This window comes from Spodoptera frugiperda, chromosome 10 (assembly GCF_023101765.2).
Source record: "Spodoptera frugiperda isolate SF20-4 chromosome 10, AGI-APGP_CSIRO_Sfru_2.0, whole genome shotgun sequence".
NCBI classification, from domain to species: domain Eukaryota; kingdom Metazoa; phylum Arthropoda; class Insecta; order Lepidoptera; family Noctuidae; genus Spodoptera; species Spodoptera frugiperda.
Window position 1 is genome coordinate 6,646,867 of NC_064221.1, and position 27,877 is coordinate 6,674,743.

Genomic DNA, 27,877 nt, shown 5'->3' on the forward strand with positions numbered 1-27,877 from the left:
TTTATATCGATTATAAAATGTTTAGATCCATTACTTAACACTGCAGTGACAGTAACTAGCAGTGGCCAATTGCCAAATTAAATGATGAAAGTTAAACGTCTCTTTATTACCTCTCTCATATAATTTGAATTTATTTAATTTCACTAACTATAAATAAGTAGTATAAGTTATCCCTTGATATATTTATGTAGTAATTACTGTTAAGAAACATTGTGATACTACTTCTATTATCTAATTTTATTGGTTGAAAACTACATTAAACCTGCTCTTTTTCCTCCGCACAGTTCCAACCCAAGAAACAAGCGGCGGGCGAGCCAAACGTCCCTCGGACCAAGAAGCGTCCGCGCCCCATTACCGAACGAGAGAACACTAACGACGTTGAGGTAAGCAAGGAAACTATACTATTCTTTACACACACACCTTATACGCAACCAACGAAATTGAAATGTATGCCTTGTTTTGTAGTATGTAAAGTAGTTTTTAGATTCATGGGGATTTGTACAGGATGTGTCTAAATTAACGTAAGATCTGGCAGTTGTTTTTAAGTCTTTGACTGTCAATAGAAAACTGTTGAAGGCAAATACTCCGCTAACGTCGGTCACTGGTGACCACCTCAGCGTTCAAAGTGTTAAGGTCCTGATATGAAATTATAATTTATTCTTTTAAATAGGATGCAAAATAGTACACTTTTCAATAATTTAAAATTAGTTACATGTTACTGGCTGGCTTGCATTTCTTATCTAAGAAGCCAGATATCATATTCTCTTCTACATGAATGTGAACTCTTCTACGTAATTCTTTTTTTTATTACTTTTTGGTACAACTCTTTAAACTGTTCTTACAAAATGACACAAGACTCGTGTCAGTGTCTAAAGCTTGTTAATCAGACCCAGATTTGCGTTAATTCTTTACATTATGTATCTCCAAATGAAAATAAACTTTAATATACTCAAACATACATTTCGTTTCGTTGGTTCCTAGCTTTGGTATCACATTATGTATTCATGCTATTGTGGTGTGAGTGACTTTGTGTTCATTTCTGTGTTTGTGTGTGGTGCTGGGATTCTGTACTTTCATATATCATTCGTATGTAGATTGGCAATGTGATGGCGTTGCGTTTTGGAACCAGAGAAGTATTATTTATTTTTATTTAATAAAATTTATTTATTTATTTATTTATTCATAAAAATCTTCCTACACTCTCATTACAGGATTTTCCCAATTCGACAGTGAGGCTTAACCTAGAGTACATATATAAAGAAATTTTCAATTGTGCACAATTAATAGAAATTAAAAGTCTGTTAAAATATATAATCTATGTTATAAAAAGGGCATTATAAATGTGTGAACTGTGATGAATAATGTGACTATCCCACACAATTTGCCTAAGTGTGAGAGAGGGAGATCTGATAAAATGATACTTATGACAGTTCGCATGTTTGAAATGGCCCGACTATAGTTAAAAATTTTAAGTGCATAACTCATAAATGACTGCACTGCGAATTCTGTAGTATATATTTATATTTCTTATTGCAGAAAGAGTAAGGATTAAAATAATTAAAACGACTATAATTTACTAAACTATCTCGTTTTGAATGTACCATTGCCAATCTACAAAACAATTTGTGTGATTTAACCCCTTACTGATCATACTAACATTAACATTTCTAGCTTGCGTCATGTTCATCTGTCATCTACACTGGACATACACCTCCCATCGTGTGTATTCAAGCCTCCATTCAATTATACACCTTATTTATATAAAGCTAAATATATTTTTATCATATGTTTTAACCTCTCAGCAGTCATTTGGGTATGTTCTAAATGAAGAAAGAAGAAAGAAAAATTTTATGTCACTATTGATTATTATATTCATATTAAAATTTTATATGAATAGTGATAAAATATAGAACAGTGATAAAATATGGGCGCATTAATTTTGTCTCCAAAATATCACATTGGCACGAAACAATATTTATGATTGATCCATAAGGCATATGTCTCAAAATGTTCCATGTCTATAAACCTTACATCTAATATGTCTCGTTGAGTTATTAAAGTTGGCTAACAGATGGTTGTTGTGGTGCCATAACATCATCTTAACTCTCAAAATCAGTTAGGAGTTCAAGATCTGATATGTTTTACCTACTATTTACAGTAAATGACAAAAATATCACAAACAGAAAGACTTATTCGGCTGCTGAAAGGTTAAAACATGACATAACACCATTATATCACTAACCAAAGCTATTCATTATAAAATATATGTGTAAATACGCTTATATTATCCACACAAACGCTTGAAACTAAACTAGTATATGTATTTACATTGTAAAATGTTTTCCAAGCATACTGTGGGACGGTCCGGAAGTATAGACGCAAAGGTAAACTCTATAGACCATAGTATTTTAAATATCTCTCTAATGATCACCAATGTAAGTATTTTTGTTCTAAATTTTTATGTTTTTGTTGTTAGAAATAGTCCGATCTACGAGCATTTACTAACGACCTTTATTCGTGTGCTGTAATTATAAAGCGCCTTTATTACTGTACTAATACTAATTTATTGTTTTACTTTGAAATGTACATATGTCTTTATTTATGGTCTTGTAGATAATGCTCGTAGATTCCTTTAGATTTATTGTACGTCGTTGTGTTTTGAACAGAATAACTGTTGCGAATGCTTATTGTATTTAAATAAATCCCTTTCCTATAGACATTGTCATGTGATAGTCACAGTAGGGGGCCGTCCACATATTACGTCACGCAAACTTCGACATAGAACCCCTCCCCGTCTCTCGCTTTTTGTGATATTACCGCCCTCTCCTTTTCAGTGTTACGTAATATGTGGATAATCCCTAGTCTCTTTGTATCACAAACTAATTGTTCCGTATCTTCTCTCCAGCCCTCAGAAGCGTCAGATACACAGATACAACTGCCAGGCCTAGAGAATCCACCTGAAACGGAACTAGAAGAGCCTCAAGCAAAGCGCGCGGTCAGCGACTGAAACCGACCGCACGCTGGACCATCGAGCGCGCCCGGCGAGTAAGTACCACCATAGACATAGATAACCTGACCGCACTAACGTCACTTTGACAACCACCTGTCAATGTCAACCGTGACACCTGTCAAACGTGACGTTTCAATACGAACTGTCAGTTTTGTATGACATCTGAGAAATTGATATTGTATATAAGAAGAAATCATCCGCTGCATCTTGTAATAGTTTTAAATTATTCGTCTCTGTCGAAAGATTTGTATGAAATTTTTTAATCAGCTTTTTAGATTATCGATTATGAAAATTGTATGTAAACAAAATCAAATGTGAATTATGTGTGACAATTGGAAATTGAACTGTCAATTGTTATTGATTACTGTCATAATAAGCTTAACATGTATGTATGGTACGTCTTCGTATTTCTTATTAAAATTGGTTTTAATCGTGTTTGCAAGACAGCGAAAATTAGGTTAAGAATTTGAATAAAAACTGTCATACAATATTTCAAACGAATGTGCTTTAAAAGTAAATAGAACTATGAGGTCTATTGCTAAACAAATGTAAGGAAAATCTACTCCCTAGCGTCCCTATAAATGAATTTGTATAAGATTTACTTAAAATCTAAAAAGGTTTAATCAATAATATCTTGTGTCAAGGTTATCTATCGTCGATGTTGGCACTGTAATAAATCATACAAATCTCATACAAGATGGTGATCAAACGTTTTAATGTTAATGAATGTGGAAATTTAGCCGTTGTTTTGACGAAACAGCTCTCTTAAATAGCAAAAATTAAATAATATTTGAAAAACAGTCCATGCGTCTTCGTGTTATCGCTGAATATACATAAAACCGCGACATAATTGGCTACGGTCGTAAAATTATGTAACTTATTATGATTTTATCACTTTAAAAATGCGTTTTACTAATTGCTTAATTATTTCATTTTAATAAAATACTGTCATATACTTCTATTATGGATTATTTATAACATAAAAGGTCTGTTTCGTCAATCAACAGCTAATTTAAAGCCCAAACAGTTAAATTTGACAAAGATAAAATTGCGCCAATAGTTAAACTACTACTTTTTTGACTATCTCTCTAAAATCTAAAGAGAATATATTAAAACATTGGCAATATTTTGTCTAAATTATCTGTCTAGGCTGGAATCTAGGACAAAACTCAGTCAAGTATTTATAAGCTTAACCCTATGAAGACTGGCTACTCGTATACACCTTACTAATGAACGAATGAATGATTTCACTAAACCATTCATTCAGTGAACGAGTGAACGGAACACATCGTTCATTCATCAAAGGATCGTTTCTTCTGTGACTTTGAATATTTTTTTGGTTTTGACGTGAGATATAGATTTTTAATTTCATTTATAATTTTAATATGAATAATTCTGAATATATTACGCTTATTATTATATAATTATTGCCAATTATCTATTTTATTTGCTTTTAATTTTAGTATGTAGTGACATCAATAGACAATTTTAATACTCAGTTTATTTTATTCCGCCGTTGGCCTCCTACGACGTGTTTTAAGTGTTACTGCGTTTAGCCTTCTGATGGTTGGATAATTTGAAGCAGGCCAATGAGAGGGTTGTATGCAATGTCATATGTATGGTCGCAGGGAGTAACTGGATGAAAGTCACTTCCAACCGACTGATCAGTAACTCTTAGTCCGAATTAGCTTTATATTTAACGAAATTAAAACGATAGCGCGTTCGGCGCTCTGATTGGTTGGTTCATTCGAGCCGGCTAATCAGAGCGCCAAACGCGCTCTCGTTTCAATCTAGTTGAACGTAAAGTAAACTCGTACTAAGGCTCCTGCAAGTCATTGGAGGAGGCGTATGTTCAGCAAAGGACGTCCTATAGCTAATATGTTGTTCCTAACAATGTTTAATATATCTCACGTCAAAACCAATAGCGAAATATAAATCGAAAGTGATTATGGACATGTAAATAAATCAATAATTATTTTTTATTATTATAATACAAATTACGGACTTTCAATAGGAATACTTTGATTAAATCATTGTGTATTAGATCAATGTTATTATATGTATTGCAGACAGACAGACAAATGGATATTTTTCGTAAGTTATAGTAAATCTCTATATATTTATGTTTGATTATTATTAAATAGTAAATAATACACTTTATATGATTTAATGTAATTGTGTGGAGGTTCGATTTATTGTATCTAAATGTGGAATAAATTGCAGTACTTATAATACAAAATATTGTTATACATATAGTATAGTAAAAAAACTACACAAGAAAATTAGGATCGATTTAATGGTAGAGCCCTATAAATTTGGTGGCTCTCTATATAAACAGAAACACAGTTAGTTATGTGTCTCACCGCCGTACTCTGTCGTTTAATGGTTACTTAACCCAGTCCTTAGCAATTGTTTTCGAAACAAAATCGTTACTAAGGAATAGTTTAAGTAACCATTAAATGTCTGAGTGCGGCAGTAAATGTCAATATAATAAAAGAAGTAGAGATTATAAATACTTTAAATCGAACTTACGACACTGAGGACTTGTTTTAAAATGTTTGATTAAGTTACTGCTAGGCTAGCTTAGCGGAGAATTCCGTCAATAGAAGTCTAGTATAAACTTAATGAGACATTCTGAAACAGACCTTAAAATATTAATATTATGACATAAAATCGTGCAAAATATACCAATATCAGATTTAATAATCCAAATTATGTCGACCAAAAGGTATTTATTATACCTTAAATTGAATATATTAGAGGTTGTTGCCTATGTACCTAAGTTTCTATGTATAATAATTTACTTAGAACATAATACATAATAAATTGCTCAACATTTCTTTCCTACAACCTTCATATAATATTATGCTAAAGAAACAGACAGACGTAGTTCATTTATTATTCAAATCTTATTTAGATGCACGCGTAAATTATACATATTTACTCAGGTACACAAGTAATAAAGACCTCGGAAATTGGCGGTGAATCAAATTGTAACTTAATGTCATCGTACACAGAGTCTAGTTTACACTGCACTTCAGTAAATGAGACTTCACAAATGAGTTTGAGAAACATTACTAAAGAGTGTAAACTTACCTTGGGAAGTTGCCTTCGAAATTGTACGAGTTACAAAAGTACGAATTGTCTTGAATACAACTCCAGGATTGAGTAACGATCTAAGCATAGAGGTAACGAGTCTGTATTATAGAAGTTAATTGATAAGGTTTAATATCTTAATGTTTGTTTTATTCGTTGTTTTTAGTTTTAATTTTTTTCATTTCGGCTGGTCGATGAACGTCTTCTTTATTTTTTTTAATTAATATTATTGTATAGTTTGGACCTCCTTGGAGGACGTGAATGTTGACTGCGGTACTCTTGTAATGTTGGTTGGACATTTATATTCTGTGGTCATCGTAGCGGCTAATTTTAAGGTTATAATTATGTGTGTTGTCGATTTTGACCCGTTTTCTGAGATACGAATGTGAACACGTTTTATAAATCAAACATATATATATATAAATTTATGTAATGTTAAGCGGACTAGTGTTTTGAAACTTGTTTCTCTCGGATAGGTACAAAGTAAACGAAATGTTTTGGACATTTTTATGCCTATTTCTAATATTAAACGATCGTGCTACGTATCTCAGTGACCGGCCTCTAAATTTAGGTATTCGTCAACTAAAAATAATTTAATTTCTCGTGATATTATTCTAAATATCAATGTAGGGTTTGTCAGGGATCGCCCTGTAGTTTCACAAGCACTTGTTTCTAACTCGATACTAGGTCACAGGTTCATGGTACAGCTGCTGTATGATCTGACGGTTGATACAATATAAGGTTATATAGATTATTTAATTTTACTCTAAGTGACGACGTTGCTACCATTTATTTGTTTTAGTCTACGCTATAGGGTTCCCCGCTCCGCTTCGATGCCCATACCACTTGTACAAGACCGGCATTAAGGAATAACTCTTTTTTTATCGATAAAATTTTTATTTAAGGTGTACCAAAAAAATGAATATTGGCGACACAGCGCTCGCTCCACTGTCGCAGTGATTCTCTGTAGTTATGTATTAAAATAAATAATAAACACATTTCTTGGTCGTTTTACATTTTTAATTCCATTCTGTGTACCTATCACAATACCCTGATGCTAAGAGGTTATGTTCACGTTCACTGATAACAATAAATAGACATAAATTTATTATACCTACGTTTTTTATTTAAATGTACCCATTACACGTGTATATACAAAGGTTATTCTCACAAGGAAATGATTCATAATAATTTATACAATAAATAAATCACTTTTGACACTCGTTTATAACAACGAACCGAAGTAGTCTTTTACGGACTCTTTATAAGTTATTTTATAGAAAAGATAACAAAAATACTGAAATGAGATTTCAATTTTGAGAAAATTTATAATTTTCATTTCTTCTCACAAACTTACGTATCTAAGGAATCAATATTACTTAAATAGTATAAATTAATAATATGTATTACTAACTGCCAAATATTTAGAGGAAGTGGAAATTGATGCAGACATAAGATGGTACCTACCATACATTTAAAAATTACGTTTTTTTTACGATTGTTTTTTTTTTCACTTTGTTGCACCGACCACATTCTTACTGCATCACCTAAAGGTTGGCTAGTAAGAATACTATAGGCATTCCTGCCAAGCCCACTCTTATAAAATATAGTTGCAAAAAGAATAAATAAATAAAATAAAATAATAGATATTCCACATTAAGATACTACAATCCTACTATGTACTATCTACAAAAGAAGAATACTGGCCTGGCCTATAAGAATACTTTTAGATTCTTAACATATTTGGACGAAAAGAGATTCAATAGGGAAGATGATATGATGATACTTAATATATATTATTTATTACGTCATTTTTGAAGGTTAGTAGCGGTTAACTGTTACACTTTACGGTTTAACTGTGCAATGTAATCGTAAAATCTGTAAGCTGTATGGACCAAGGTGGGAAGCCCCGTAGCGTATGAACGCTTGTAACTCGGGGCATTACGAAGAAAAATAAGTAAAACTGTATGATAAATCTTCAGTCAGACTGTACAGTTAAAAATGCACGGTTAAAAGGTAAGGTGTGTAGCGTGCATTATTGAAAAAAAATGGATACGTATTTTCTTGCTGTGACTTAAAACACTTACGACGAGATACATATTTGAATATTATAATGTTATAACAGATTCTAGATTGTTATTTGTCTTATAAAACAGAAAACACGTGTCTAATAAATATGATGAACTGATTGATACATAGATTTTTCCTTTACATCGTCATCACCATCCCATAAATAATCTCATAAATAAAACTACAAAAGGGAATGTGCACCTCAAACCAATGTCTCTCAAATAAGGCATAGTTCACAACTTCACACAAATACTGGTTCAGTCTTTTTCCAATATTTTTGGATTTCTTCTAAGCTTTTTCCTTTAGTTTCTGGTACCCATAGGACAGTGTAGAGTACGCCGAACAATGTTACCGCTGCGAAGGTGTAAAATACTACGTAGGCTCCGAATTGGTTGGCTATGGGCGTGTAGAACAGGACGGTCATTGAACTGCAGAAAAAGGAAAACGCCATTGATGCTCCGGCCATTCGTGCTCGCACCTGGAAAATGTAATATTTTTGTTATTTGCGTCGTCACACCTTTTATCCTCTGAAGGGGAAGGCAGAGTATGGTACTGTACAATGTACACACACTTTTCATCATTTGTGTTATATAAGTTACATGTAATAGGGGGTGAGCCTATTGCCATAATACTGCCACAATTCCGTATTACTAGTCAGAAATTTTAGAAAACCCAAAAATAGCCCAGTATTCTTTGCCGAACCGAAACCCCTTGCCCGGCAGGCCACTCGATGCGTACATCGCACGAATCGTTGTCGCTCGTACGATGCGAGCCTGGGGACGCTTACTAAGGTAAGCGTCCCTTAAACCCAGCCTTAAACCTTAAGCGTTGTTAATCCGCAACTAATAAAAATAATCCGCAACTAGCAAATAAAATTTAAAACAATAAATACCTAATGCATTTTGCATTATCCATTAGGCATGCCTAATAAATAAATAATCTTTACTAATCAATCTTTATAAAGTCGGATTTTGTTTACACGCGATAATCTGCGGAACTAAGAACTTGGTTCAAATTGAATTATTATTTTTGTGTTTGAAAAGTAAAAGTGCGTTTATCGAGGAAGGCTAGGCTAAAACATCTCGTTATAATCAATAGGAGGCGAGCAGCGGATGAAACTGTGCGGGAGTAGTACACCCTGATATTACTACGATCGAGCTGATCCATTCGTGCCGGGGAATGGCCACACTAAGTCATTTAATGGTTACTTAATCCAGTCCTTAGCAATCGTTATCAGAAAAAAATCGTTACTAAGACATAGTTTAAGTATTCATTAAATGACTCTAAGTACGGCAGTCAGAGCATGTTCCAAAAACACTATCTCACCTGAAAAGGGAACACTTCAGCCATGATGACCATGGGCACTGGTGCCAGACCGGCTCCGTAAGCCAGGATACAGAGACACACGGCTACCACCGGCAACCAGCTCACCACGCCGGTGCCAAGCAGGAAACAGGTCGCCAGGGTCGTCATACATATCGACACCACTAGAGAACTGCACGCTAGAGGAACCTGGAAGCAATAATAATGAATCATAGAACCTACTTATACATATTATATAGGTACATACCTATCCGAAAAGTTTTTATGCTGGTATGATTGGACCAGGTAGTAATTTTTTTTTGAGGGGTGAAAATCATCCTATGACTTTTCTCGCCTTGGGCGAGGCGAGAGGGAGTGTCAGACTGTTACTGACTAAAAACCACCCCGTTCCGACTCCTGCTTTTCAAACCGAAGCCCCGGTAAACCCGCTAGGTAGTCCGCAGCTCACCAAGTAGTACCTGTAATCGTATTTAATATTCATGTACGTACGATTGCAGGTACGCATTATTTGGTATGAACTAACACTAAGTACTTGATGCCTCACATATTATGCTTTGGTATATAAGTAGATTTTATGTGTGTCAAAACCAAGCTTTATTCCAAAATGCTGACAATGCGTTCGTATCGTTTCTGTATCCTTAATACGAGTTTGCTCTACGTTTAAAGTAATCAATGTCTGGTTGGTTGGTTGATTTATTCGAGCCGGCTAATCAGAGCGCCGAACGCACTCTCGTTTCGACTCCATTAAACGTAATGCAAACTCCTACTAAGGGTACTGATTGGTTGGTTTATTCGAGCCGGCCAATTACTGTAAACGTATAAAACTCATACTAAGGGTACTGATGTGCGGATGACCATGAGCAGCGATTGCTTACCTACTAATAGAAATAAGAAAATGTCTGCATATGGCCTCACGACTCTTGAGCCAAAATATGACTATCATTATATCAACAAGAAGGTTTCTAGCAGGCATTTCACAAATTGAGAAACTATGGAAACTGCCCGATTAGATATCTATGCGATGACGCGGATGAAAAGAACAAGTCAAATGTCAACAACATACATTTTATTTATTTATAAACTTGTGTGAGTTTTGAAGAATGTGTAGTAATATGGGGTTTACCTGGTTTTTGTATGTCGATGGGTGGTTAGGTGAGCGCTTACTTTATATGGTGTTTATTCAGTGTTGTAAGGTACAGATTAGTTGCTCAACTACACATCTTATTTGATTGTTATTAAATGCGAGTGTACCCAACAAGTGAAAATATGCATAGTATCCCAAAGTATCCGGAGCTGCGGACTACCTAGCGAGTTACCGGGGCTCCGGCTCGAAAAGCAGGAGTAGGAACGGGGTGGTTTTTAGTCAGTAAGAGTCTGATACTCCCTCTCGCCTCGCCCAAGGTGGGAGAAGTCATTGGATGATTTTTCCCCACAAAAAACCCAAAGTATGATTTATTACAATTCAGTACACCGTAATACATGCTTAGTCAGCAACTAGTCAAGTCCTAGGTTTGCCTCACGTAAGTAGCTACTATTAGGTTTTGATCACGCAATAAGTCTTCTCATAATTTTTTTTTTCAGGTATCCTCCTATCAAGGAAGGAGAATGAATGACCTGCCCATAAGGAGCTCTACTGAGCTAAACGGATGACGGAGGTCAGCTCCTTTCTCTTGGGCCTTAGAAGAGAAAGTTGAATAATAATCAACTGTTAGGATAAACATAAATTCATAAACCCGCGGTTAATCTAGATGAAAGGCTAAATATTGCACCGGGTACATATCCAGATTCCAAATTTATAACAAAATAAAGAAAAATATTTACCTACTAAAATCAAGGTTTACTCACGTATATGAATGGAAAAAGCTCTACTAGTTTTGAGTCACATAGGGACTCTTCATCATGTGCCCTAACGCGGCGATGTCGACGTCTCGCAGCCTAATAATATATACTTGAGTATCCATTAATTAATATACCTACGTGAGTAAATTGTGGTTTTAGTTAATTTAATATACCTCACGATAGTTAATACAAAAATAAAGATAAAGATTTTACAGAAAACCAAAAATCACGAGATTCCGATGAATAAATCTATCAACTAATGTTTTAAAAATAAAACTTACGACATTATTAATTATTAAAAAATATTTGTATGTAGTCTAGAACTGTTTGAAACATTTGGCAATACTCGTATTGTCGCCCCTATTACACACAAGGATCTGGCCTCGCTTCTAGTAAAAGAAAATCCTACTAATATTATAAATGCGAAAGATTATGAGAAGGTATTATATATAGATGTATGTTGGTAGGTATGTATGTATGTTTGTTATTATTTCACAACAAAACTACTGGACGAATTTGGACTTCTGTAATGGAATTCTGTCTAGTAGGTATAGACAAAGATAGATTGTAGTCTGGATTAACACATGGGGAAATAACAGAAAGCTTGCAATCTATATTGGTTTCTAAATCCATTACTCCTTTGTTTTTTTATGGGGGCAATCATCCAATGGTTCCCTCGCCTTGGGCGAGGCCAGAGGGAGTGTCAGATTCTTACTAATTAAAAACCACCTCATTTCTATTCCTTCTCTGAGCCCGAGCTCCGGTAACCCGTCCACAGCTTCGGTCCTGTGTCACCTCTAAGGTAACCTTCTTGTTCAGTGCAAGTCCAATGATTATATTATAGAGCTACACGTGGTGTTTAATCCATAATGCTGTTGCTAATACCGTGTCCAGTTGTTTTATACACCGTGAAATACAAGTAATTGTTTTACCACCGTACAAGTATTTTCCTTAAGGCGTACTTTCGATGTATTAAGTAAAAATAAACGAAAAAAAAAACTTTTTCTACAAGCGTTTTGAAAGCGAAACGTAAACGCAAGTATACAAAATTTCAGCTCAGTCGATTAAAGATATGTGCCTCAAAATTTTGTTGCAAGCATGAAGCAAATACAAAGAGGAGTGAATTTCCCTTTAACATAATGCGTAGCACTTTTACGGGGAGCGCAGGTCGTTACAAACCACGTTCCGCTCCATTTTTCTATTTTCAACGTACTACAAACAAGTTACCAACTGTCCACATTTTAATACGCCACTCTCTGAGCGCTTATAACCTATCTACGCCTTTTAACTTATAATAGGTATCATTGGGCAGGGTCCATTGTTTTATCACAGTGCACAATCACATAATGGCATCTCCTCTTTGTATTTGCTTTATGGTTCCAAGATTTCACTTCTCACTTTTTTCTTTGTCACAAATTGTTCGAATACTAATTTTTTAGCTTTCTACCTTGAAAATTGCGGCACCGCCCATCATCATATCAGCCACAAGACGTTCTGGCTGACCGTTGAAGTAATTGGGGGAGGCACAGGCCTCCCCAATTACTTCCAGATAGGCCGGTTCCAACCAACCAAACCATCATTTAACCGACATTTTAGGGAAGTAGGGAGTTCGGAAGAGACAAAGAGTAGCTAATGTCACTTTCCATCCCTTCGACTTTACCTTCCACATAAAAAAATCGTCGTTCCGTTTTGAAAGACGGACAAATAAACAGACACACATACACTTTCTCATTAATACTAATGAAGTACGGATTGTATTAGCGAGATTAACCCATTATGACTTCGGGAAAATATCGATATAAATTTCACAGCGCATTATATATTATAGTAATAATTTTCCGGTTTGCCTCATCAATGCATAATATTTTAAATGAAATGGTTACGTTATTGATAGTACCAGTCACTTCTACACTTCAGTACACCGCACACTGGGACGACTCCATACAAGGTAGGGGCCAAAACTAGATTGTTTTTTCAGTACTGTTGATTTTTTCCGATATTTAAATTTTTGAGGATATTTTGAGATGTTTTTCGTTAATGGTAAGTCATAATTTGCTTTCGTTAAGTAATGATATCACGTTAAAGTCAGAGAATATATCTGTTTGTCAATGTTAAAGAATTAATGCGATGTTAATAAACTTAATTTAAAAATGTTGGTGTGGAAAATGTTGATCTACTGAGAATTCTATACTTTAAGGACATAAAAAAGTATCTTCTTTAAGTTTCTCAAAAAAGACGAAGATACAATACGTCTATACACGCAAATAGCACAACACTCATAGGAAACGAACTATTTTATTGATCTATGATCATCAAATTTCTATAGACGCGGGCGCCCTACGATAAGTAGGTTTTAAGTATTACCTACATAGTTTTTTCATTAATTTTCAGCCAACTATCTTACGTTTTGAGATTAATTACTTAATTACTCTAATTTAAATTCCCAGGCTGAGTGTGACTTTTAAGTCATTACCCAATGAAAGCAAATAATTATAATTTATCGTTTATGAAAAATAATTCAATGTATCCTCAAAACAGATCGGGAAAAAAATCAACAATACCTAAAATTATAAAATCTTGTTTTGACCACTATCTTGTATGGAGATGTTCCAGTGTGCACCGTGAGAATATTTTATTATAACTAAACTAGTCTTGTTTAACCTACAGACATGGGCAGGTCTACTTAAACAAATGTTAATAGAAAACGCAAATACATAAATATATCATTAAAAAATCTAAATACAAAGTTTGTAACAGTGATAAATACCTAAATAAGTTAAAAAAAACATGAAGAAAGTTCTAGTTTCAGTGTTTTTATCGATCGCGCTGTTTTCTAATATCTTGGACGCGAATGAATTGCAACTGAAGCAAGTATTGATATTCAGTAGGCACAATGTGCGGTATCCAGTAGCTGATGAAGAGGACTTGGAACGGTATACACCGAAGCGATGGCCGCCATTATCTGGCCTGAAAGGAGCGCTGACGCCTAACGGAGCACGGCTAGAAGGATACATAGGCGAATACTTCGCACAGTGGTTCAACGACAATGAGTTCCTAAACGTAGGATGTCCAGATGACGACGAAGTGTATGCCTACACGAACACTGCGAGCAGAACTAAAGCAACCGCGCGAGCTTTCCTTAGATCCGCGTTCAAAGACTGCCCCTTGCATATATATCATAGGAAAATCGACGGCCCGGATCCTCTCTTCGCTCCAGTGATACACAACACTACAAAAGCTTTCAAAGATAATGTAATAGAAGAAATTAAGAGAAAAATGTTAAATAATCAGAAACTTAAAGAGGTATATTTGGAATTGAACGACATATTGGATATAGAAGAGTCAGACATTTGCAAAGAGGATGATATCTGTGATTTGACGGAACCAAAGAATACGATATACCTCAAACCTGGTAAGGAATTGTGGGTACGTGGACCACTGCTGATATCCGATTCAGTGATAGATTTCTTTGTAATGAGCTACTACGACGGTGTGCCGATAAAAGACATTGCGTGGGGTTACATGAGAAATAAAGAAAAATGGAAAGTAATAACGGAGTTAGGACGCCAAGACCATGACATAAGATACGCAACAGTAGCTGAAGATATTGGAGCACCATTGATGGACTATTTGAGACAAACGTTTTTCAATTATGACAATATGCCAAAGTTGATTTTGTTGGTCGGTCACGATTATAATTTGAACACTATTGTCACAAATATGGGATTTGAGCCGGTAGATTTGCCGAACCAATTTGAGAAGTTTCCTATTGGTGGGAAGCTGGTGTTTCAGAGATGGACAGATGATAAAGAAGACTTTTTGAGGGTGGAGTATGTGTACCCGAGCTGGTCTCAGGTGCGTAGTGGGAATAAGTTTGCTCTCTTTGATAATCCTCTACAGAGGGTGGTTATGAGGTTGAGCTGGTGTTCAGACAAAGAAGGTCGCGGGTATTGTCCGTGGAAGGAGTTCATTAGTAAACTGTAGATTGTATGTAATTAAAATAGTTCGAGGTTTTTAAACGAGTGTTTATTTTGCTGTTGTTGGTGATCTGGCTTTGGATCATTTTGTGATTAACGAAACAGATAAGTATGACACGCTCTTTATTCTTCTAACTGCATGACGTAAACGTCATACCTAAGGCAGTTGTCCCACCAACGGCGAGTGAACGACTAACTATCGGCTATTTTCTCGCTCAAGAAACGTACAATAAATATACTTTCCGTGTAAACAAAAGAGATGCATATACAAATAGTTGATCGCTGACTGTTCACACTGCCGGCGAGTGTTCGCTTCACTTGTTTGTTTTTGTTTTCACTCGTTTCTAGTTCTAGCTCTACTCGTTACTCGTTCATCGTTGCCGGTGGAACAACTGCCTAATAATGCTTACATTTTCGATATTTAATGTATGCAGAGCATGCTCAACTTATCTACCTACGTACTCATCCTGAATTAATACGTACTTACCTGGAATTAATTTTAGATATACATACCTAATTAGTAAGTCTCATAGAAACATTAAAAACAGTACATTTTTCAGAACACTCAAACTCTTTTTTGGAACCTTACATAGGTGTTTCTTTTATGTTTTTTTTTAAAGGCTACGCGAGCAGGCGTAGCGCCTGATGGTAAGCAATCGGTGCCGCTCATGCACAACTGCAACACCAGACAGTTACAAGTGCATTGCGTAGCCAGTCTTTTGGCGATTCTGAATGATTGGGAAAGCAGGATCGTTCCTCCATAAAAAAAAACATTACCTTTCGTCCAAACTTTTCAATGGATATCGTAGTGAAAAACGACCCAGCGAGCTGCAGGGAGCCGACAGCCAATGCCAACGTGTTGGGGCTCCACTGTGTGCCCGCTCGATGGAACACGTCCGCTGCGTAGTTCATGAGGGCGAAGCACCCTGAGAGCGTCTGCATCGCCATCAACATTAGAGTCATCCGAAGCGCCGAGAACGTCGTACGGTCGCGTACTGTGGAATGAAATGAGAAAGTAAGCATACCTATACTTGTAGGTAGAGAGTCCCAAGATTTTGGATCCATAAGAGTCAGTAACTCCCTCTCCGAGGCGAGAGAAGTCATAGGATGATTTTACTCCCTCAAAAAAAAACCTTTTGGATCTATATACATATAAGGCCATGGTTAACTTTTGCAATGTAGCATTCATTTTTCACCAGTTATAGTGTGTGAGGGTTCCATGTACTAGACTAGTCTGAGTCTGTTACTATGCACCGGCTTAGTAGCTACTGAGAATTGCGAAAAATCGAAAATTGAAATATCATTTGACGTCACTTCTAGGTACATTTTGTGCTTAGGAATGACGTATTTGCTCCCACTACTAAACTTTGAGTCGTTTTATCTTATGCGACAATTTTTTTTTATTTCCTAACTGACGGACAGTTCATTACTATTATTCTTCTAGGCGTCATCCGGAAATAAAACACGTGTAATAAAGAAATATCTGTTAAGACATCGAACCCACGACCAACAGTCGTATAGATAAGATCATCTTATTGCCTTCAATAGTACATACAAAGTAAGCACACAAGCACTAGATAGCGGTAGGTCCCGACTTAGGTTTTATAGCTCAAATACTAAATGTAAACACTAACTTATTATCAGTGTATTATGAAAATATGCAGCACATAAACGTATCCCAAATCTCCTCATTCGATTTTCAGCGTTATCACAAGAAGATAAGGTTGAAAGTTAACTGGATTGGGGGGTATTTTGATTTGCGTTTATAAATTAGTCTTAGTTAAAACGTGTCAATTGTTATCTTAGCGTTTTTATTTGTACTTACAATGGCGCCTCTATTAATTTTACTATGGCAACTTTGTCAATTTTGCTTGTTAGATGATATATAATTGTTATCTCATCACGGAAGATAATTTTATTGTGTTTAATATGAGACAAATGCCTAATTGAAACATTGCCTAGAATTGGGCCTCTGGTAACCTCACTCGCACGATGAAACAACACCATCGTTGTTTCTCGTCGAATTTCTGTGAGGCCGTGGCATCACTTCAATCGAGTTTTCCATAGTTTTTAAAGTATGACACTTAGTGTTGAAGCATACCTCAGTAAATACCCAGTACCTAAGTACTGTTGTATGAGTTTTACACAAACAGTCTAATGTCAGTCTTAATTCCACACATTGATATTTTTATTCCCTTCATTGACTAACGTTTCAATTCCATTTGTCCGGAGGGACTTTCCCATTTTTTTAAATAAAACTTTAGCTGACACTAGGATTCCCGCCTGGGTCGTGGGTTCCTATACAAACTTCAATTTCAGATACAAATGACACCCAGACCCGAAACAACAATTTGTGGATCACATAAAGGGTTCTTCCGTACGAGAATCGAACCCGTGCCACGTAGCACGGCAGCCAGTTACCCAGCTACCTTGACAACCGTACCAGTGCCGGGGTTAGGGGGGGGGGGCGTGATGGGGCTACGGCCCACGGCGACAAATTCTGGGGGGCGCTAAAAAAATAAAAAACTACTACTAACACTTGATATTGCTTCCCTCAAGTAGGCGTCATAATATTTTCCCCCGGGGTGTCAGTGGCCGTGGCACTGAACCGTACAGTCAACTTCCATTACTAAAGAAACAGTACATTTGACTAATGATATCATTCGTACTTTACCCACACTGAGCAGTGAGACCCGGGTGGTCTCCTCGAACTGCCGCTGCTCATCCTTCAGCTTCAGCAGCTCTTCCACGACCTGGTTGTGGTCCTTGTTCAGGCTCCGCAGCCAGGATATCGTTTTAGCTGCTTTCTGGAACATTTGGAAATAATCTCCATTTTTAAACTGATGGCTGATGGGATCGGGATGAAATTTAGATCATAGTCTAGAATAACCCATAGAACACTATTTATCCCACGAAATCCTGAGCAAAGCCGCTGGCAGAATCTAGTTTTTATTATTATTTACGGAATCCATAATTAATTATGTTCCTCGAAAAGATTTCTAACATATTTACCCTAATTGGCAAACCAGCTAACTAAGTTTTTAAACTGACATGGTCGCACTAACACTATTATTAGAACTCATTACGGGATATTTACCATGTTTATTATTTTTGATGGGTTTCCGATAAACATCAAAAATAATAAACATGGTAAATATCCCGTAATAAGTTCTAATAATAAACCAGCTAACTGCTTATGAGCAAATTTTTCAGGAGACACTTAAAACTCTATCATACTTATTGTTCCAAACGATGTTATGTTAACGATGTAAAGAAAAACAATTTTAGAAAAATGTGCAGTTTGCCAATTAAGGTATCGATTTATTACTCTACCTAGAAAGTAGTATATTAGAATGTTTCTATACGTATACATACTATACATATCTGATATCATACTTACACCCTTACACAATTTCTTAACCAACAAAAAACCCAACCAACCTTTTCCTCACCAATCTTCAGCAGAAAATTGGGAGATTCTGGCATAAAACAGAAGACTATCACATGTACAGCCGCCACGGCGAGGTACACTCCTTGGTTCACTCTATACGAGGTGGCCATACCAACAGCATACACAAATATCACTCCAAGTTTACACATAGTCATGTTCAAGGACCCTAGGGCCCCTCGAAGAGTGTCTTCCGATATTTCTTTAAGGTATACTGGAACTACTACGAAGCAGCCGCCCGCTGCGAGACCAGCTATCACCCTCGCTGATATTAGGGCTGATGGGAGAATCGCTGTCAGTTTTATCGTCCAGGATATCTGAAATTGGAGAAGAATTATATTTCAGAAGATTTCATTCACATTCATATGACGCCTGTTTGAGATAAAAGACTAGGGAATGTGGGCTTCTTATATCACTAAAACGATCACTACTATTGTCTTCCCTGAGACCACAGGGTGGGACAAGTCAAGAGTCTAAAAAAAATTACATTGGATCATCTGGCTGTCTAGCTCTGGTTGTGGAGGACTGATGGCAGATGCTCCAAACAAAGTACTATCATTCAGCTAAATCTACTAGGTTAAAACTTATCTAATTGGGATTATATGACAAAGATAAAGGAAATAATTAAGTTCTAATTTTATTGAACTCTTGGTACGCTACTGATAGGAGCGCAGATGTCCATGAGTCACAATGCGTTTTCTATCGTGTCTCATATGGCGAACGAGAGGTTTATCTAGTGGAATCCCGAGAGAGGATGGGTTCAAATGTAAAGCAGTTCTATCTGTTTTTACCGCCCTTCCCAATTACCCAATCCCCGATTTCCTAGCAATCCTTAAATTCCTAACTTCCAAAAAGCCCGCAACGCACTTGTTACGCTTCTGGTGTTTCGGGTGTCTTTGAGCGGCAGCAATTGCTTACCATCAGGTGATCCATAGGCTTGTTTACGGCATACATCATATTATAAAAAATTTCAACTCAAAATCATTATGACTCTTCCGTGTTAATTCAGAATCTTATGTTCATTTTATAACTTTAAAAACATAAATGATATGGAGGCTTTTAATAACTTTATGGCACCATCTTAAGGATAGTAATGTATTTTTCGACTAAAGAACTTTATTGCACCGTGATAATAGCGAGTCAACGTACTTATGAAATGAAGGAAGTAATTATTTATTTTGGATTTTATTCAGTTTATTGGCACTCGGTAGGTACCAAAGTGGAATGTCTCTTTCATTTTTAACCGACTTCCAAAAAGAAGGAGGTTCTCAATTCGGTCGGTATATTTTTATTTTCTTGCTTTTATATATTTACTTGCGGACCCGACAGACGTTGTCCTGTCAAAATTTAAAATTAATTAAAAAAACATTGTCCAGCGGACAAAATTGTGAATCTAAACCATTCTCAGATCCCCTTGAACACACACAAAAAAATTCATCAAAATCGGTCCAGTCGTCTAAGAGAAGTTTAGTGACATACACACTCACAGAAGAATTATATATATAAAGATTTACACTGATTGATTACATGGAGGTTTATGGGCTGATTTGCGTGATTCTTTTATTGTTCAACCCCACTTCGACCCGATATAATTCATAATAGTTATATTTTGGTTTTTTTATTTAGGTATACGGTTTTTGAAGTATTTTAAAGGCTAGTTTTACTTTTATTATTTCTTTTGATATTTTTTTTTAGTCGAGTGCGAGTAATTTTACAGGCACCACTGCCAATTAAGGGGTTTTTGGGTGCCAATGTCCTCGTGGGACAAAGTTTTCAAACTTATTACGCAATATAATAAAAAAATAGTTTATTATATTGCGTTTTATTTAGTTTTTATATCATTCTCACGGATTTATACTTTGATTTATTATTATTTATTAGTAGGTGTGTCTAGACAATTGAAGTCTTACCGTGATGACGCCAATGTACGAATGTAATCTGTAGTAATCCTATTATATTGAACTTATGAAAAATTGCGTCGAATAATATTCGTACCTATGTGCGTCAAAATCCTTTGAAATCTAAAAATATTGTTGACAATAAAATTCCTGTACCGACGGATCACCTGATGGTAAGCAATCGCCGCCGCCCATGGACATCCGACACCAGAGACGTTACACGTGCGTTGCCGGCCTTTTAGGGGTAAGGTATTTAAGGATTATTGGGAAATCGGGGATTGGAAAGATTTTCTTCACGTCGGTTTTCTGTGAAGCCGTGGTATTACTCCGGTCGAGCCGGCCCCTTCGTGCTGAAGCATGGCTCTCCCACATTTAAAGTTACCACCAGGCATAATACTCTCCATACTGCATACATTTCGGTGGTTGAACCATGTTCTCTTAATGAAATAGAGTTCTTTAACTCTTTTACAAGCCACCATTTGACCTAATCTATAACGAACTTGAACAGGTTTTAAAACAAACTAAAAAGATTATGTAAATTAAACAAATATTATTCTCTGACTGCGTAAATAACTACCTTGTATAAGTAAGTGAGAATTTAAACTTTACCGTACCTACGTCAGACATAGCTGCATAATGTGAATTCTGACGTCATAATACATGTTTGTTGTAAATATTGTTAGAACTTGGGTTTACTGAAGATTGGTAATATTTCGACGTCATAAGTAGTAAAAGTTAATTAAAAATCACGTTTGGCTACCGCACTTTGAATCATTTAATGATTACTTAAACTATTTCTTAGTATCTAACGATTTTGTGCCGAATGCAATTGCTAAGTATTGGGTTAAGTAACCATTAAATGACTCTTAAGTACGGCAGTTATTCACGTAAATTAATAGAGAAAAGCTCTACTAGTTTCAAGTCACAGAGGAACTCTTCATAATGAGCAGCGTGTGCAAACGCGGCGTCGCGTACTCATTTACGTAAATAAAATGTGATTTTCTATCAGAAAATTGATTCATATAATAACATCGCGTTGTGTGAGTGAGGTTACCAGAGGCCCAATTCCCCCTTCCCAATCCCCGATTTCCCAACAACCCTTAAACTCCTAACCCTCAAAAGGCCGGCAACGCACATGTAACGCCTGTAGTGTTCAAGTGTCTATGGGCGGCGGCGATTGCTTACCATCAGGTGATACGTATGCTCGTTAAAAAAATATATTAAAATACTTACACAAGACAATAAAGAAACAAGAATGACACAGATCTTGCGTCCGAATCGATCAGACGCGTAACTGAAGAACGGTATCCCACAAATGGCGGCTAGTGGTAGTGCAGCCGCCATCCAAGAGATGTCGCTGTCCGTCAACGGGTCCTGCGCAGGCGTCGATTTAGACTTTAGCAGGGGTCCCATTGGAGACAACCAGCCGATCTGGATGCCATATGTGAAGGTTGGTATTGTCGCTGGAATTAATAGGAAGATCAAAATTAATGGTTTAAAATAAATTATTAAATAACGTCACGCCCTTAATTCTCGAACGGGTAGGCAAGAGATGCACATTATGGCACATAATGCCAATGTACAATCACATTTCACAATTTACGTTGTAAGTCCCATGTAATTGGTAGTGAGCCTATTGCCATATACCGGGCACATTTCCAGATTTCGTGCTATTATTGAAAAATTTTCGAAAATCCGAAAAAAGCCCTGTTATACTTTGCCCGACCAGGGAATCGAACCTGAGACCCCTTGCCCAGCAGTTGGCAGTGGTTTGAAATATTTATTGGTTACTGTGACATTATCATAATCGATAGACCATAATAGTTAATTGCTGGATTAAGGTAAGCGTCCACAGGCCCGCATCGTACGCATCGGGCGTATCGTACGCATTCCGTATGACGTCATTAGCACGCATTGCATTTAGGCATTGCTGATGATGCGGATCAGTGGACGCAGTTGTACGAGTTTCAGTTTTACAAGACAAACTAAAATCCGTCGCGTGCGATGCGTACGATGCGGGCCTGTGGACGTTTACCTTAATTGAACATCTTTAGAAGGTTAAGGGCTATTTCTATTTTTAACGTAAAACAGATACTTTTTTAATTTCCAAATAAATCAAGTTTCTAAAGTACAACGAAATGTACTTATTTAACTAAAAATCACGGTTTACTCACGTATATTAATGGAGAAAAGTTCTACTGACTAGTTTGAGTTGAGTAAATCGTGATTTTAAGTTAATTTAGTATGTCTCACGATAGTTATTATAAAAAAGAAATAAACTTAAGCTACTGTAATAGTTATAAATAGAATTATAATTTATTCTTATATTTAGATACCTACATTAGAGCTAAGCATTTCCACGTACCAAGGAAAATCCTAGAACTACGGTACCTACATAGGTATGTTACATAGAAATATTAATCATCATGAACGGACATTCTTGATATATTTTATCTTTTCTGAGATAAATTGACGAGTCATTGTAGTAACTAAGTACACACCCAACGTCACGCCTTTTATCCCGAAAGGGGTAGGCAGAGGTGCACATTATGGCACGTAATGCCGCTATACAATATACACCCACTTTTCACCATTTGTGTTATAAGCCCCATGTAATAGGGGGTGACCCTATTGCCATATGCCATACACAATTCCAGACTCCGTGCTACTGAGAGATTTTCGAAAATCAGAAAAGAGCTTAGCAATACTTTGCCCGTCCCGGGAATCGGACCCGAGACCCTTTGTGAGTTGCCCTTGCGACCATTCGACCAACGAGGCAGTCTATGTACTAAGTACATATAATGTATACACATATATATATGTAATTGAATGAGTAGGTCAACTATTTTTATTGCGTTGCCTCTCTATTGCAACGAACATATATCTAAGTATTATTAAACGTCGGACCTTGTAAAATATAGAAGAAACTTGATGACCTTATAAAAGAAAATTTATGAAATGTACGGTTAGCGCAGTCGTTGGGAAATCGGCTGTTGTGCAACATGAGTATGATGCCAGCAAAAAACAATACTTGTTGTTCTCGGTCTGAGTCTTATTTCTTACTGACTAAAAATCATCCCGTTCCTACTCCTGCTTCGAGCTGGAGGAGGCGCGATCGGTAACTTGCTAGGCCAGGCGCTGTCCGCAGCTCTGGGTGTCTGGGTGTGATATGTTTATAGTATATTTTATATGGCATAAGCTGGTTAACGAGTAGACAATGGTAAGCAATCGCCGCCGTCCATGGACTGCCGAACCTTAGGTTTTACAAGTGCGTTGCCGGGCTGTTTGGGGTTAGGAATTTAAGAGTTTTTGGAGATCAGCAATTGGGAAAATTGGGGATATGGTAATTGGGCCTCCGGTAACCTCACTCACACATCGCAAGCGTTGTTTCACGTCGGTTTTCTGTGAGGCCGTGGTATCACTCCGGTCGAGCCGGTCCATTCGTGCTGAAGCATGGCTCTACCACACGTATAGGATATGTCAATTTGTATGTTAGTCAGTTTACGATGATGTATCTACATAGTAATCAATTGAACTTGAAACTGTTGAGATATATTATCTCTATCTGGAGGTAAGTATTAGAAAAATGACAAATCACATTTATTTTACATACGTGTCGGTAAAATAACGTAATATCTTTTTATATCACTTACTGCCTCGTTGGTCGAGTGGTTGCAAGAGCGACTGCCGAACAAGGGGTCTCGGGTTCGATTTCCGGGTCGGGCAAAGTATTACTGGGGTGTTTTCGGTATTTCGAAAATTTCTCATTAGTAGCACGGAGTCTGGAATTGTGTCCAGTATATAGGAATAGGTGGTTCACTCCCTAGTACATGGGACTTATAACACAAATGGTGAAAAGTGGGTGTACATTGTATAGCGGCATTACGTGTCGTAATGAGCACCTCTGCCTATCCCTTCGGGGATAAAAGGCGTGGTGTTGCTTTATCTTTTTATATCAAGAAAAATCTGATATACTCGTACCATGAACTTTGCACCTATGCACTTGACTGAATACTTTCGGTTTCATTAAATATAATAACTATACACCTACTGAATTTACATTAGGTGTGCAAAATTATATTTTCAAATTGTCTAAGTAAGTATATAAGTTGTTTATATTAACATAAGTGACAGTGATTAATTGCTGATTTTTAAAGTGATTAGAAAAAAATAACGTTTTTGTTTTCATATTTATTTTATGAGAATGTTTATACAATTATTTTTGTTTGTGTTGTAAACAATATTTCTTAGGTTCTTGGCATCTTATGGTTCGTACCGGGGAGGCTTTTAGTCTGTAACTATGGGGCCACAATAACGTTTAACGTCAATGCCCATTATCGCAATAATTAAAGGTATTCCCAGTTAATGTGGCACCAACATAAGCGCTTTACACTTCTTCTCGCTTCGTCTAAGGCGGGAGGACACATTTGATGTTATTCCTGTCGCAAAAAATCGCTAAGCCCCAGTTATTAGAGGTGAGACTCCTAACATAAATTGTGAAGAGTCAATAGTTGCATTAAGTAAGCACATAACTGCCTATGTATCTACAAAACAATAGGTATTTACGTTGTTTTGTACGTGTATGTGCAAATATCTCCTTAATAACATCATAAGGCTTACTTCTCGGTATTGAGTGACTTTGTACGTTTTATAACCGCTTGTTATCATGTCTACGTAAACATTGTGTAGACGCCATGGTGCTGTTAGCAACGGTAATATCACGGCGTTTTATTCAGGAAGGGGTTTGATAGGGGTCTACCTGTTTACTTGAAATATGTCTATATTTTTTGTTTATATCTTTCATGAGACATACTAAATTAATTATTAAGTTATCGGCTTACTTGACGAGGCATTCGACTAGTTTCAAGCCATGCTAGAGGCTGATATTCATGAGCAGCATTCTGCGACACACGACGCGGCGATTGTTGCGCTGCTACTTGGCATGGCTTGAAACTAGTCGAGAGTCTCGTTAAACAGTTACGTGAGTAAGTCGATAACATAGTAATAAAGTTATATCCATATTGTCCATGTAGGCTGGTCACATTGCTTGAAGAACAGTTTTCTCGACCAATGGACCAGGATAAAGCTCGAGAGTCAACCACGGATCGGAAGATGTGTGGGCAAACCGCGCTGGTCTAGTTGTACCAACGGCATTGTCAGAGGCACGGAGAGCCAATGGATGTAGCTTGCGAGATGTTGTTCGACATAGAGTGCTAAGGGAAAGTCTTTTTTCAGCATTGGACTGATGATGGGAATAGTGACATTCCTACTACTGGAAGAAATACAGTGCCTCCAGTCCTTTTACTCAGAATCTTAACCAATTTTGATGTAGCAAACAGTAACATCTCATTATCTTTAAACTATTTTCAACCTTGTGTTCAATGCTTTAGTCTATTTGAGTATTCAATTCAGGACCATATTATCAATGAAATAAACATCAAAATCCATTGTTTTTACGTAGAATAGAAAGTGTATCAGTTCCTTCCTATATCCTGTTACCAAATTACGCGCGTTTTCAATGTTTACTCAGGTAGAAAGTTTGTGTAAGTAAATGTAATACGTATTTATTGCACGATAAGGTATAGTTTTGCCCTTAAGTGTACCTTTGCTGTGTTATTTTTAGTCTGCCTTGTTCAAAATATACATTAATTGCCGCACTTAGAGACCTTTAATGATATTGAAAGTATTCCTTAGTAACATTTTGTATCGAAAACAATTGCTGGTTAAGTTAACATTAAATAAATCTGAGTATCGCGGTCTGCTACACCATGTCTGCTGATGCTTAACTGATACCTACATATATACCTAACTAGTATACCTACCTATTTTGACTCTTTCTAGGATACTACGTAAAATTCTGGAGCTGTGGGCTACGTAGCGGGTTTACCGGGGCTCCGGCTCGAAAAGCAGGAGAAGGAACGGGGTGGTTTATAGTCAAGTAAGAGTCTGATACTTCCTCTCACCTCGCCCAAGCCTTTAGATAATTTTCTCTCCTCAAAAAAAAAAAGAAAAACACTTCGTTAAATTATTCACCAATGAAACATATTTAGACAATCTGGTATCCTCTTGACCCTATTCTCTACTCATAACAAAAAGAGACACGCATAGAATTAAAATGGTGACTGTCATAAGTATCTATTAACACGAGCACGTATTTATAATTGCAACTATGCAAAACTGCTGCAACTGCACCGAGACTGCACGTCGTGCACTTGACCGTTTTAATTCTAGACATTGTAAGCAATTGCAATCAGTATTTGCATTTAAAGGGAACGTCATAAACGTGACAATCGTATTAAATAGGTGGAATGTTCTTGTAACAATTATACTTAGAAAATGTATAAATTAATGTTTGATTGTCTGTCTTATTGACTGACTGCCGTATTCAGAGACAATTAATGATTACTTAAACTATTACTTAGTACTTAACTATTTTGTTCCGAAAACAATTGCTAAGGACTTGGTTAAGCAACCATTAAATGACTCTGAGTATGGCGATAATGGTCGTAATTAATAAAGGAACACTATCTAAAAAATTGTAGAGGCATCTCTATTTTGACAGCAATTGTATACAACTGTTGTCAAAAATGGATCTTAATCAAAGGATTTTGGAGATCCCTTATTGATTTTGGTTGTAAGGGATCTGGAGATTAGTAAATATCCATTTTTTTAGGGTCTTTTTTCAAAATTAAAATAATTGGATAGAGCACTTTGTTCAAAACATTAAACTGAAACATAAATAATGAAAAAGTATCGTTTTTTGTTTACATTCTTAGATATATTTGTCCTCTATGTATTTCCTTAGTTAAAAGTACTGTAATTAGGTTTTAATGTATGTATTCTAACAGGTAAATAACAGTCTACTTACCAACCAAAGCGGTTAATATCTGACGTTTCGAACTGCTTTCCTTTTTCCGTTCCATACTGGCTGAATACACGATAGAAGCCGGGAGCCAAGCAAAAAAAAACAAAGTCACTTCTAGGTTATTTTTTTACCAAAACACAATCACTGGTTATATTTAGAATCATCGTATATTACTGTTATCACTTTTCGTAGTTCGCGCTCGATGTTATTTTATATTTTACAAAATGTCAAAAATATCACACGAAATACATTCGTGCGCTTGCGATCCGGTTGACGTCTGTCAAGTGACTACTTTTTATAACCTATAATCAGACACATGTGTACTGCGAACAGTTATGCAAACACAGTTAT

General features: G+C 36.4%; 2 protein-coding genes across 5 annotated transcripts in view; one reads left to right on the forward strand and one right to left on the reverse strand.

Moving 5' to 3' along the window:
- LOC118277747 (sister chromatid cohesion protein PDS5 homolog B) overlaps window positions 1–7,107 on the forward strand; it is a 50,016-nt gene extending 42,909 nt beyond the window's left edge. For 2 of the 4 annotated variants that reach the window (XM_035596663.2, XM_035596661.2), the window contains exons 18-20: window positions 285–383; window positions 2,349–2,435; window positions 2,906–7,107. In XM_035596663.2, coding sequence (XP_035452556.1) covers window positions 285–383; window positions 2,349–2,435; window positions 2,906–3,007 — 288 coding nt within the window. In that variant the 3' untranslated portion in view covers window positions 3,008–7,107. The remainder of the gene's footprint in view (window positions 1–284; window positions 384–2,348; window positions 2,436–2,905) is intronic. The other 2 variants (XM_035596664.2, XM_035596665.2) reach the window with 2 other exon arrangements.
- On the reverse strand, window positions 7,105–27,826 carry LOC118277749 (facilitated trehalose transporter Tret1). The gene is made up of 7 exons (XM_035596668.2): window positions 27,530–27,826; window positions 21,895–22,124; window positions 18,757–19,080; window positions 17,990–18,122; window positions 16,093–16,310; window positions 9,503–9,688; window positions 7,105–8,654 (listed from the first exon to the last, which is right to left on the reverse strand). Exons 1-7 carry the CDS (start codon window positions 27,582–27,584, stop codon window positions 8,418–8,420), a joined length of 1,383 nt encoding a protein of 460 aa, XP_035452561.2. The 5' UTR covers window positions 27,585–27,826; the 3' UTR covers window positions 7,105–8,417.
- Between the last annotated feature and the right edge of the window lie 51 nt (window positions 27,827–27,877).

Coding starts and splice junctions, on each gene's coding strand:
- LOC118277749 (XM_035596668.2), bottom strand. CDS start 27,584: ATGGAACGGAAAAAGGAAAGCAGTTCGAAACGTCAGATATTAACCGCT. Junction 18,123..18,756: donor TGAAGATTGGTGAGGAAAAG/GTTGGTTGGGTT, acceptor CAAATGTTCCAG/AAAGCAGCTAAAACGATATC. Junction 8,655..9,502: donor CTGAAGTGTTCCCTTTTCAG/GTGAGATAGTGT, acceptor TACATTTTCCAG/GTGCGAGCACGAATGGCCGG.